At 56.0% G+C, this 12,746-nt stretch overlaps 1 protein-coding gene across 4 annotated transcripts; it reads left to right on the top strand.

Moving 5' to 3' along the window:
• The first annotated feature begins 2,675 nt into the window (after positions 1-2,675).
• LOC103535192 (relaxin receptor 1) lies at positions 2,676-12,667 on the top strand. 4 transcript variants are annotated; one of them, XM_030449464.1, is made up of 18 exons: positions 2,676-3,071; positions 4,067-4,207; positions 4,701-4,790; positions 4,884-4,989; positions 5,339-5,389; positions 5,588-5,659; positions 6,012-6,083; positions 7,037-7,108; positions 7,941-8,015; positions 8,121-8,192; positions 8,726-8,797; positions 8,904-8,975; positions 9,205-9,276; positions 9,357-9,428; positions 10,284-10,513; positions 11,035-11,445; positions 11,745-11,960; positions 12,152-12,667. In XM_030449464.1, exons 1-18 carry the CDS (start codon positions 2,999-3,001, stop codon positions 12,337-12,339), a joined length of 2,157 nt encoding a protein of 718 aa, XP_030305324.1. In that variant the 5' UTR covers positions 2,676-2,998; the 3' UTR covers positions 12,340-12,667. The 4 variants fall into 4 exon arrangements, with proteins under 4 accessions (XP_030305324.1, XP_008499449.2, XP_030305325.1 ...); XM_008501227.2 differs by having other exon boundaries at positions 5,339-5,410; XM_030449466.1 differs by having other exon boundaries at positions 2,720-2,753; positions 5,339-5,410.
• Positions 12,668-12,746: the final 79 nt, after the last annotated feature.

The raw sequence follows: 12,746 nt of genomic DNA, 5'->3' as shown, positions 1-12,746 counted from the left end.
GAAAGGCAGAGCAGCTTCACATCTGCCTCTGCACTCCTTTGGAGGGGACTTCTCCAGCTGATGAGAACCTTTCTGTGCTGTAACACTGGAGCAGGGCTGTTCTGCTGAGCTCAGCACGCTGCTTCCCAGGCTGGGAGCAAGGCAGGAGGCTGTGACTGCTGCTGGATGGATGAACAAGCCCAGGAATGGCCCCAGACTAATGATTCCATCCAAATTATTGAGTGTCCCTGGCCAGGAGCAGAGCTGGGGGTGTGTGAGGTTGCACCCCAGCTGACCTCAACCTGCTCCAGGCAGCCTCAGACATGGGCAGAGTTTCACCTCCAATGAGAGGAAAAAACCCACCAGAGAAGTCAGAGTGAGAACCAAGGGATCACCCCAGTGGAAAACAAAGATAAATGGAAAAGCTGGCTGGACTTCCTCAGAAGTGACATTTCCCAGGGAGGCAGCAGGGAGAGCTCTGGGGCGGAAGGTGCTGTGTGTGGCTGTGCTGGAGCGGGTGCCTGCAGGGAGGCTTTGCTTTCAGAGCCCTGACACATAAACCTGTCCCCCACAGCTTCACAGGTCCTCTCGGGGCTCTGCATCACCCTGCACTGCTGGGCTTCTCAGCCTGTAGAGTCCCAGCATGTGGGGAGCATCCAAGCCCCCCTCCTCACCAGGAGGGGTGGTGGGAGGGGTGTCCCTGAGAGCTGGAGGAAGATTGCTGCCAAAAGGCTCAGGCAAAATGTTTCGGTCCATTAACAAAGCTCACATTAGGAAATGCAAGCTTGGTGTGAAGATCCTGAGAGCCTACAGGGACCGGGGTGGGGGGAGAAAACTGAAAGGCTCTGAGAGCACAGAGTGTGGGTCGAGGACCAGAGCAAAGCACAGTCTGCAGAGAGACCCTGGGGAGGTGCAAGAACTGCAGCTTGGATGAAATGCAGGGTGTATCAAAGAGAGGGTGGGTGCCCATGGGCTTCCTGAGGGGAGCAGACCCCACTGTTGGGGTGGAAGCAGCACAGGATGTAAAGCAGGATGCATGAGCTGAACCCCACAAGGTTCTTCCTTGCTTCTGTTCTGATGGAGCATCCGCAGCCAGGTCCAGGCACAGCAAAGTCCTGATCTTGCACCTTTGCAAAAGTTCCCTGCCCAAATCTCCGTGTTTTGCCCACAAACCACCCAAAATCTTGGTCCTGACCCCTGTGCTATGAGGAGATTCCTGAAGGCAGGTTCCTCAGCCCTGTCCCTTCTTTTGCTCTTGGTGATTGTCACCCTCAGGCATCTTCTCTGCAGTGCACATGGGGAAGGGGGTCCTGAAAAGTCTGCAAGGGAAATGCTGTCAGTGCCTGACATGCTTTAGTTTGGTTTTGTTTGTCCTGGCTGCTGGTTCAGATGCTTGGACATCCCTGACACCTTGGCATCCAGCAGCAAACTCCTGAGCTGGAACATTGGGGCAGAAAAGTGGAGTTGTGTTCTGACACCAAGCCCCCATCCAGGCCTCAAGAGCCAAGTGAGTGCTTTAAACTGCAGCAGAACTGCAAAGCTCTGCAGAGGGGGAGAGGTTTGACTGTCCAGAATGTTTTCCCCACAGCTTCTTTCTCTGAAATAACAAAGTCTGTTGCTTCTCTTCCATTTCCACCAGCCTCACCCTATCTGCCTTTTAGCTTCACAGTGCCCTTAGATCTTCAACAAATTTAATTTAGAGTCACAAATGCCTTATATTGAGTTATTTTGGAGTCTGTTCCCTATTCCACATAGATGTTCCCAGCCACAGCAGGGAAGGAGGTGGTTGTGGGGGCTGTGTTTCTGGGACCCCATTTCCTTCAAGGCACAAGAAGGGAACACAGAGCTGTTGGTTGTTTTAGAAGCATCATCAAGAATTTTGATAAGTTTCTGGGTAATGTGCTAAGGGGGGAGGGGACAGGATGGGACAGGACAGGACATGTGTGTTGTTTAATCCCCCATCTGACACCTCCAGGTGAGGGGGGGTTGGTCAGCAGGTCCTGTGACCTGAGGAAAGGTTTTGCTTTTCAGCAGCATGGGAGGGGTTAAATTTTTACAGATTTTCTGTGCTAGTAAAGAGCCTTTGGAAATGCTGGGGAAGGAGACTCCAAGGAGACCCGGGAACGGGCTGGGAGCCGAGATGGAGCAAAGCCAGGGCTGGGATTTGCTCCGGGACCCCCTCTTCTCCCTCCCACTCCCCACCTGTGACATCCAACTCCTCAACATCCTCCTCGGGGCTCGGATGGGTTCGGGTCAGCACTGCCACCCCCGGTCCCTGGCTGATTCAGAGCCACAGATGTCCCAGTGTCCCCTCCTCCTCCTCCTCCTCCTCTCTGCTCACCCCCCGGGGTGGTCCCAGAGCAGGGTGTGCATGGAGGGGTCCCGGACACCCCAGGGATGGGGACAGGGGAATCAGAGCATCAGAGGGGAGAGAAAGGCAGCCCTGGCCCCTGGCATGTGCTGGGATGAAGGCTCGGGGGAGGCGTCTGCCTCGTCCCCCCCGGATGGTTGAGTGGGGCAGGGATGGGGCAGGGACCTCCAGAGATGCCACTGCTGGGTCCTGTCCGCCGGGCCACCCCACGCTGGTGGGCACAGATGCTGACAGCAGAGGGCCCTCTTGCGGGGGAAGCATCCTTCCTCCTCCTCCTCCTCCTTCTCCTCCTCCTCCTCCTCCTTCCTCCCCTGCTCCTCCCCAGGCTGCCCCGTGGGCAGGAGGGAGAACACAGCTCCCGCTGCCCCCCCGGAGGGAGAGGAGCGCAGGCGAAGGGCTCTGGGTTCGTTGTTTTCTCCTCTCCATCCCTGTCCCTGCACACCCCCTGGCTGGGTGCTGTGCCCTGGCAGCTGCTGTAGATGTCCCCAGAGCAGCGGGACAGAGATGGGGACACAGCCCGTGGCTTCCCGGGCACCGGTGACAACCTGTAGCGTCCCCGGGAGCGGGGGGTCCCTGCGTGTTGCTTAACAGGACAGGACCCGCAGCACCTCCGCGGGGGGCTCGGGGGGTCCTTCCAGCGCTGCTGCCATGCGGCTGCTCCCCCTCCTCCTCCTCCTCTTCCTCCTCCTGATGCTGACATCGCTTCTCTGCGCTGCTGCGGGTGAGTGGCTGCCGGTGCGGTCCCCGGGGGGTTGGGAGGGGAGGACAGAGAGTTTTATTTTGGGATTTCGATCCAGATGCTGTCAGAGGGATGCTGGAACCGGCTGAGAAGGGGCTGTCCTGGGAGGAGGCACTGATCACTGTTCTGGGCACCAGTGTCACCTGTGAGCCCAGAAATGGAAATTGGGGATCTGCCTTCAGCCAGGGGAGGGAGGGAGCACGGAGCAGAGCCAGACCCCACCAGTCTGCAAGGGAGGGAGCAGAAAGGGGACTGAGGAGGGATGTTATTGCTGGAAATTCAGGAGGGGATGGTGGCCAAGCAGGAGCCCAGTGCTGTTTGCTGTGATTTGTTGTGGTTTGCTCTTGTGGCTGGCAGTGCAAACTGTCCCCTCCCTGCTCTGGGACAGCAGGGTCTAAACCTTCCTCCCCAAACAGTTAATTCTTTCTGTCTCCATTAGAGCAGTTTGTTACAGGTGCAGCTCAGCCCCATTCAGTGTAGGAACTGTAAAGGAATTGTGTGAGGAAGGGTTTCCCCTTGCCTCAAATTCTCTTCTCTTCCTCTCCTTTTTTATATTCCACCTTCTCCTCTCCAGTCCCAGGCTGTTCTCTGGTTTCTGCCCTGCACAGTCACTGGTTACTGGAGCCCTGGGGGGGTTAATGCAGAAGAATGTTCTAGGGGGTGGCTGGAAAGCAGCACTTTGGCTGGAAATCTGGAGCTTGAGCATCATTCCCGAAAAAAACCAAAGAGCTATCTGTGTTTATGTGTATAGATATATATTTGTATAAAGTCCTCTCTCCTTGTATTTACATAGCTCCACGCACAGATAAGCTCCCTGCAACAGGGACCAGAGGCTCTGGAAAGGTTCTGTTGCCTTCCAGAAATCCTCCCTGGGCAGCTAGGAATGGGACTGAGACAAGAAAAACAAATCCTTCTGGAGGGACTTGAGCTCAGGGCTGGGGTCAGATGGCACTAAGCATCTCCTCTTCTTTGGGCAGAGCCTCCCCTGCCCCTCTCTGGGGGGCAGACGTGTCCCCTGGGGCAGTTTCCCTGTGGCAACCTCCCAGCCTGCCTGCCCCAGGCCCTGCACTGCAACGGGGAGGATGACTGCGGGAACGGCGCCGACGAGGAGAACTGTGGTGAGCAGCAAGGTCCTTGGGATGGGCCATGCCCTCAGTGCCATCACTCTGGGACTTGGGAACGCCAGGAGCTGGGACCATCAGTGTATTAGAGCAGAGCTTGCTCTTCCCCTGGGCAGTGAGGAGGAATCCTGTATCTGTTCTGGGATCCAGACACTTCCCTGGCTCTCACACTGCAACACCCTGGCCCAGGTTTCCCAGAGAAGCTGTGGCTGCCCCATCCCTGGCAGTGTTGAAGGTTGGATGGGGCTTGGACCAGCCTGGTCTGGTGGGAGGTGTCCTTGCCCACGGCAGGGGGTGGGACTGCATCAGCTTTAAGATGCTTTCCAACCCAAACCAGTCTGGGGATTGTCATTCTGTGAGAAGAAGGCAAATTGTGTTGTGGCTGTTCTTGGATTCATCTCGTGGCTGGACCCCTGGCTCTGTGCAACACAACCAGCTCCCTGGGTGCTGCTGGGTGCTGAGGCTCTAACACTGCCCCTGTCCCCCGCAGTGGATGACAGTGGCTGGCTGCAGGTCCTGGGTGACATGCTGGCAGTGAGGAACAGCAGGGTGCTGCTGGAAGAGGAGGGCAATGCCTGTGGTGAGCCACCCTCCCGGGGCTGGGTGTCCCTCCCCATCCCACAGGTCCCCACTGATGTCCCTCACCCCGTGTCCCCTCATCCCCTTCCTGCAGGGCTGGAGCTCTTCCCGCAGCAGTGCCAGTGCCAGGGAAGGGCTGTGGACTGCACTCAGCAGGACCTGGCCACTGTCCCCTGGGTGTCCTCCAATGTCACCAGGATGTGAGTAGGGGTGGGTGCACCTCTCCCTCAGGTGAGGCACGAGAGGGGCACATGCAGCCACACAGCAGGAAAACAAGCTTAGAGGGAAGGAAATAGAGATTCTGGGTTTTCCTTCTTGCCCCTGGGTCTAAAGAAGCAAAGTGTGTGGGAAAATTGTCTGCAGCAAATAATGCAGATTGAGAGGGCAATTAGCAAGGCAGAGTTGATGAGCAGCAGCTGCCTCCAGCTCATCTGGATGGCACAAGAAGGGGAGGGTTTGGTCCTCCTGGTGCTCCTTTGATACAGGTTTCTTCTCTGTCCTACTCTGCTGGCCCTGGGTTTGAGTTTTTTCCCCCTTTTTTATTTCTAGGGACCTAAAGAAAAATAAAATCCATTCTTTGCTGGACAATCAGTTTGCCAGGTACAGGAGCCTAAAGAAGCTGTGAGTATCACCTGGCTTTATCCTGCTCCCTGGCTGCCTTGGGTAGCAGGGGAGCAGCAGCAGTGGGGTCATGGGAGAGGAACAAGTCTGAGCATCCCTTGGGAAGCAGATTCCTTCCTCTTCAATCTCTGTCTCTGCTTTGTTTGTTTATTTGTTTGTTTGTTTGTTTTCCAACAGCTTTTTACAAAACAACAAGATCTGGTTGATCTCAGCCAGAGCCTTCGCTGGGCTCTCTCAGCTCAAAATGTTGTGAGTAAAGGTGTCTGAGTTTTACAGGGAGAGGAGCCACAGAGGTCATGGTCCTTGGCTCCTCTTGGCACGGAGCTTGAGGCTGGGTTCTGAGCTGTTCTTGTTCCTTCATGTGGTGGCACCCAGCAGCTTCAAGCTGGAGCTGTGTGTGTATGGGGTGGGGCAGAGCAGAGGCATTTTTCCTCCTGCAGCCCCTGCTTCATCCTGAGCTGGGATCTGCCTTGGAGCTGCTAAGGGAGAGGGGGCCAGGGGCACCCAAAGCTGTGGTGGAGGGCAGCAGGGGGAGAGCAGCTATAGAAAAAGCAGGTTTGGAGGGCAGGGTGTCTGAGAATCCCCCCTGTGCTACTTCCAGGTTCCTCAGTCACAACAGGATCAGGCAGCTGCAGCCCCGGGTGTTTGAGGATCTGCATCGCCTGGAGTGGCTGTGAGTCCCTCACCTGAGCCCCTCAGCACGGGGACCTCTGGCTGGTCCCGAATCTCCCTTCCACTTCCCTCCCGTTCCTGGGCCATGTCCAGCACAGGATGACCACGTTCCTGGCCCAGGTGGCCACCTGGTCCCTCCTGTGCTGGTCCAGAGTAGCCAGGCAGGGGGGTGGGCTTCAAGCAGAGGCAGCCTCAGCTCCCAGGCTGGAACACCAGAGGTTTGTGTGTTAAAGGCTTCAAGTGCCCTGTTAAATGCAGAGATTTGCAGCTCCATCACCTTGAAAAATATATGTCTGAATTAAATGTACAGCTGAAACTTCCCTCCCTGTTTATTCTCAAAAGCTCTCTTTGATTTGGTGTGTGGTTTTACACACAGAGCTTACAAAGGTTTCACTACAGAAAAGCAAAAAACCCCACAAAAACTTTACAGGATGGTTCATTCCTGTTCTGCATTCAGAGGAGCAGCTGGGGCAGGTCTGCAGCCCCTCCTCTGGCTGCCCTGGGACCAGCTCCCTTATTCCTTAAATCAAAGAGGGGGAGCAGAGGATGAGCAGCATACAGAGGGTGGTCTGTGGTGCAAACAAGCCAGAGGACTTTTGAGAAGCTGAGCACAGCCCTGAATTCCCTGAACAGATTCTAATTTATCTTTATTTAGCAGCAGAGGAGAGAAAAATTCCAACAGACCCTGACTGTGAAGGAATCCAGACTCTGCAGCTGGATCTAAGGCTGCAGCCAGGGCTGCCTGGGAGGATCCAAAGGGGGGGGAATGGCCTCCAGGGGGGGCATCCCCCCTCCTGGGAATGGGTATCCAGGGAGAAGGGATGGAGCCAGCTCCTGCCAGGGCAGCACATGGTGGGGGCTTCCCTGATGGGAGCATCCACCTGATGGGAGCATCCTGCTGCCTCCTTGCCCTCTTCATGTCCTCTCCTCTCACTTCTCCCCTTCTCCTGGCAGGATGCTGGACAACAACAGGATTGCCCAGATTGTCCCCAAGGCGTTTGCAGGGCTGAAGTCACTGTATTTCCTGTGAGTAGGGCTGAGGGTTTGGGGACACCCTGCTCTGAGGGGCTCGGGTGTTCCCACATTGCGGGGGGCTCTGCTGGGTGATGGGCACTCTTTATCCTTCTGCATTTTTGGTGGTGGATCTAAACTAAAAGCAGAGTCATGGAGTGTGCAGTGAGGAGCTCTGTGCTGGCAGGCACGTGCAAAAGCTCTGGGAAAATCTCCAGCGGGTGGTCAGGCTGTAAATCTGCCTTTACTGGCTGTCCCTGCAGGGTCACTGCCTGCTGCCTTCCTGCACCCTTCTCCTGGGGCTGTGCCCGTCACGGCTCACTGGAGAGCATCTCCCACAGCCCCAAACCTGCCCCTTACCTGTGCCTCTTTCCCAAAGAAGGCAAATGAAGCTGTGCACGGCCATTAACAGCCACGGGTGCCAGGGCTTTGCCACTGTAAGGTGAAAGAGGGGAGATTTAAATTAGACATTAGGAAGCAATTATTTCCTGTTGGAAAGAGACATTGGAATAGGTTGCCTGGGGAAGCTGTGACTGCCTTCTCCCTGGAAGTGTTCAAGGCCAGGTTGAATGGGACCTTGAGCAACTTGGTTCCTGTCCTTGCAGGAGGGTGGGAATGAGATGATCTTTAAGGTTCCTTCCTTAAAGGACTCTGGTTCCCAGACACACTGCTCTGAGCTGGGGACATCACCAGCCCCAGCTCCCCCCTCGGCAGCTCAGCCCCCAGGTGAGGACCAGCAGAAGGTCCTCATGAACTATCTTGTGATCCAGGACAAGATCCGTGCATGGGGCTGCGTCCTGGGCAGTCACAGCTGTCACCTCATTTGTCCTGATTGTCCCCTGAGCAGGTACCTGCTGAACAACTCGGTGGGCAGGCTGCCCAACACCTCTCTCTGTGCAGAGCTGCCCAAGCTGAGCTGGCTGTGAGTGCCCTGCCTGGGGTGGAACTGGGGGCTGGGGGCACAGGGGGGCACACAGGAGGTGAAGGGGATGAGGGGGAGGTGGCAGCCATGCTGTGCTTTCTGCAGAGAGCTGGAGGGAAACAGGATCCAGGTGCTGCACAGAGCTGTCTTCCAGGAGTGCCACGAGTTCACAGTGCTGTGAGTATCATGGGGACCAGACCTGTCCCCTCCCCTGCTGCTGCAGACCCCCTCCCACAGGGCACAGGGTGGGGGGGCTTGCACCAGGCTGGGTAAGGAGCTGGTGAATGGTTCCAGCCCCTTGTGCACAGCAGTCCATCAGCTTCCTGAATTTTATAGGGACTTGTCCAGGGGCTCTGTGCTGGAGGATGGCTAACCCTGTGATGAGGAGCTGGGGGGCTTGTCCCAGCACCCTGTCACCAGCCTGTGGGGCTGCCCAGACTGAACAGCACTCTGAGCACTTTGTCCAGCTCTGACCTTCCACACATCTGATGGGTTTGTGTGAGATGGGCCTTGCACTGAGACCTGGGCTCTGGCTCAGACTCCCCACACACCCTCGTGTGAGGCTGCTGGAGGTGACAGCTGTGACTCGGGAGGGCAGGGAGGGCCGGGTGCTCCCCTGGCTGCTCACAGCCCCTCCGGAGCTGGGATGATGCTCCCGAGGGCCGTGCGAGGCTGTGCAGCGCCTTCTCCCCTTCCTCCTCCCCCTCCAGGGTCCTTCGCAGGAACAAGCTCCGGTGGATCCAGGAGGGAACGTTTTCCCGGCTGAGCAGGCTGGTGGAGCTGTAGGTTTCCAGCCAGCACCTTCCCCACGTCCCCCTTTCCCTGAGCTGGGGACCCTGCTCTGCCCCGCCAGCCTCGGTGTCCCCTGACGCTGCTCTCCCCCCACAGGGACCTGTCCTCCAACAGCCTGGCCCAGATCCCCTCCTGGCTCTTCACTGGGCTGTCCCAGCTCCAGCAGCTGTGAGTACCGGGGGTGACGGTGCTGGGGAGCCCTGCAGCACCCCTGGGCAGAGTCCTGTTGGGCCCCTGCCCGTGCATCCTCTGCTCCAGGACTGCCCACCCAGCCCCAGGGGAATGGGCCATGCTGGGGAAAAAAACAAACATGGAAAAACACCCCTTTGCCCTTGCTCTCAGTTTCTCCGGCGAGTTCCAGGTGGGGGAAACCACCAAAAGCTTGTCTCTTTTTCAGGAATATTTCCTACAACCCCTTGGAAGAGCTCCTGCCCGGCCCGTTTGAGAGCCTGTCCCAGCTCCGCTCCCTGTGAGTCCCACAGCACCCCTGGTACCCTGCTGCTGGCCCCGGGGCTGCTCACAGTGCCCTGCCCTGGGTCACTCTTGCAGGAGCTTGGAAGGTCTGGAGATCCCCAACATCCACAACCTGACCTTCCAGAAGCTGACCAACCTCTCCCACATGTGAGTGGGGGGAGCGGGGGCTGCTCTGCCCTGGCATCCACCTGGGGGAGGGGACAGGGACCCCGGCTCCCTCCTGCACCCCTGGCCAGGCTGCATGCTGGGGTGACACCGTGGCATAAGCCTGGAGATGTGGGGACAATGGGGGGGTGTGACAGGGATGGCAGCTGGGGGGGAGCAGAGCTGCACAGCCAGCCAGGAAAAGGAGAAAATAATCATTAATTTTGCCCAGATGCACGCTTTAAATAACTGTAATGAAAGGCAACTGTACATCCTCCTTTCTGTAATTGGTCTGTTTGCACTATAAACATGGTACATTTTCTACCTGACTTGCTAATAAGCAATCATTTTCTCTCCTTTTATCTATAATTAAGCAGAAAGGAGCCTCGTGCTGCAGTTTTGTAGTCATTTTCTAGTGCAGAGCTTTGCGAAGCTTATGTGGCTTGGCTTTAATAAGGCTTGAAAAGATTAATCTGAAATAATATGCAGGGGGAAAAAAACCTGAATCCCTGTTAATGGAACCTGAAGGATTTGGAAAAGGGATTGCTTTTTCAATGTTAGTTTGTGAGAATCATGGGCTGGAGGAAAACACACTTGTGTTAACCAGCTGATGGTGCTGAATCGTGGCAGATTTAAGAGCGTGGCTCTGGTACGTGATCCAAAAAGCACTGGGGTGCTGCCAGGCTTCCCCAGAGTTGTGGCTTACTTCTTAATAATCAGGATGTCCCTTATTTATTTACTGTCAAGCCCACTGTGTGAACGGGGAGCCCCTCACTCAGCTCCACCAGAGATGGCTGAGGGAACCTGGCAGAGGGGCTCAGGGAACCTCCTTTCCCCCCACCCCTTGCTTCCCAACAGCTACTTCAAGAAATTCCAGTACTGCAGCTCCGTGCCCCACGTGCGCAGCTGCAAGCCCAACACCGATGGCATCTCCTCCCTGGAGAACCTCCTGGCCAGCATCATCCTCCGTGTCTCTGTCTGGGTCATCGCCTGCCTCACCTGCTTGGGAAACCTCTTTGTCATCTGCATGCGGTCCCTGGTGGCAGCTGAGAACAGCCAGCATGCCATGGCCATCAAGTCCCTCTGCTGTGAGGGCTCGGAGGGACCGGGGTGGACAAGCTGCCCGCCAGCATCTCCCCAGGGAGAACATTAGATTGGATATTAGGAACAATTTCTTTGCTGAACGAGTGGTTGGGCATTGGAACAGGATGCCCAGGGCAGTGGTGGAGTCACTGACCCTGGAGGGGTTAAAAAAACCCACGTAGATGTGGCAGTCTGGGCCATGGGTTAGTGAGCATGGTGGGGGAGGGCTGATGGTTGGATTTGATGACCTTAGAGGTCTTTTCCAACCTTAATGATTCTCTGATTCTGTAATCTCAGCCCCTGGCTGCAGGTCTGGGGTCTCCTGCTGCAGGAGGCAGCTCTTTCAGAGATACATCTTTATATATATATATATTATATACATTTTACATATTATTAGATATTTTTTATATGCATATTAAAAAACATGCCTAAAGCCAGAGGCTGCCTGGTTCTGTGGTGGCTTTATGGCCCTGGTGTTAATGCTCTCTGGTGCTTTTTTTTCTCCCTGTGCTTTGTCTCCCCACAGGTGCAGATGGCCTGATGGGCATCTACCTCTTCATCATCGGGGCCCTCGACCTCAAGTACTCAGGGGAGTACAACAAGCATGCCCAGGGCTGGATGGGCAGCCTGCAGTGCCAGCTGCTGGGCAGCCTGGCCATGCTCTCCTCCGAGGTCTCTGTCCTGCTTCTGACCTACATGACCCTGGAGAAATACTTCTCCATTGCCTTCCCATTCAGCCACTACAGAGCTGGCAAGAAGCAGACCATCTCGGTGCTGGTGGCCATCTGGCTGCTGGGCTTCTCTCTCAGCATCGTCCCCCTGTGCTGCAAAGAGACCTTTGGGAACTACTATGGAAGGAACGGGGTGTGCTTCCCACTGCATTCTGACCTGGCTGAGCTGCCCAGTGCCCGGGGCTACTCCACCACCATCTACCTGGGTAAGGCCACCATGGGACTAGGGACCTGGTGGGCTTCCCCTGCAGGGTGCCAGGAGAGCCTGCACTGATGCTGTCATTGGGATGTGTGGCTTCACAGGGCACTCCTGGGACCCTGCAAGGGGTGGGGTGCCAGCTCTGCACCCCCTTCAGGTCTGGGGAAAGTCCTTGCTCTGTCCCTGGGCAGGAGTGAGGGGCTGTGGAGATCTCTGCCCCCTCTAGTGACAGCAGCGAGAGCTGTGCAGCCCAGCCTGGAGGTTTGTGCTTCGGCCAGGCTCGGAGTGAGATTTCTTCCTCTCCAGGCTTGAATCTTGCAGCCTTCATCACCATCGTCTTCGCCTACTCGGGGATGTTCTACTCCATCCACACCACAGCCTCCAGGACAGGGGAGGGAGGTGTCTGCTCCCGGGAAGTCGCCATCGCCAAGCGGTTCTTCTTCATCGTCTTCACAGATGCTCTCTGCTGGATTCCCATCTTCCTCCTCAAGCTGCTCTCCCTGCTGCAGGTGGAAATACCAGGTGAACCCCTAGGTTCCTTGGGCTATGTCTCCCTGGGTCAGGGACCCCTCGGTGCAGGTGCTGCTGATGCTGGAGCTGCAAGGGGATGGCAAACAAACACTCCTGGGTTTCCTTCTGCTGCCCGGGCTGGAGCAGGGGGGTCACCGAGTCACCCTCGGCCACCTCATGATCTTCTGTCCCTGTTGGCACAGGCACCATCACCTCTTGGGTGGTCATCTTCATCCTGCCCATCAACAGTGCCCTGAATCCCATCCTCTACACCATCACCACCACCTCCTTCCAGGAGAAGGTGAAGGGCTGCCTGCGGGGCAAGCAGCTGGAGCTGCACCAGTCCCACCCCAGCTTCACCCTGGTGACCCTGCAGGCCAGCAGCACCTGACCCCGCCCAGCCCCAGGAGAAAGCAGGAGGGGGTTGAAGAGAATGAGCATGAAAGTTTCCTCACCAGCCAGAGGATATCGTTAGTACTTTATTAATTACATGGATGGGAAGGGCTGTCCCCATCCAAGTCACTCAGGCTGTTGCAGCTGCATATGATACAAAACATGAGTCCCTTAAATAGGAAATACAGGTCCTTGAGGTGAGCATCACCTGGCACTGAGCTCTGCTGCCAGAGTTATATATTAATATTCCAACTGTACAAGTATTTATAGATAGAAAAAGAAAAACAACAAACATTTTTAAAAAAATATCAGGAGAAAAATCACTCCCCCCAATGTTAGTTATATTTATATATATATATGTATATATATATAAATGCAGAACACAGGCTGGATTGGTTTGCTTTG

The sequence above is a fragment of the Calypte anna genome, chromosome 4 (genome assembly GCF_003957555.1).
Source record: "Calypte anna isolate BGI_N300 chromosome 4, bCalAnn1_v1.p, whole genome shotgun sequence".
In the NCBI taxonomy this organism is placed as follows: domain Eukaryota; kingdom Metazoa; phylum Chordata; class Aves; order Apodiformes; family Trochilidae; genus Calypte; species Calypte anna.
The sequence above is the reverse complement of the archived record's forward strand: the minus strand, read 5'-3'. Positions and strand labels throughout refer to the sequence as shown.

What these genes read in the sequence shown, in the direction of transcription:
- LOC103535192 (XM_008501227.2), top strand. Translation starts at nt 2,999, where the DNA reads ATGCGGCTGCTCCCCCTCCTCCTCCTCCTCTTCCTCCTCCTGATGCTG. An exon ending in CTGCATCGCCTGGAGTGGCT is followed by an intron (nt 6,084 to 7,036) that starts GTGAGTCCCTCA and finishes TTCTCCTGGCAG; the next exon opens with GATGCTGGACAACAACAGGA. An exon ending in CTGTCCCAGCTCCGCTCCCT is followed by an intron (nt 9,277 to 9,356) that starts GTGAGTCCCACA and finishes TCACTCTTGCAG; the next exon opens with GAGCTTGGAAGGTCTGGAGA.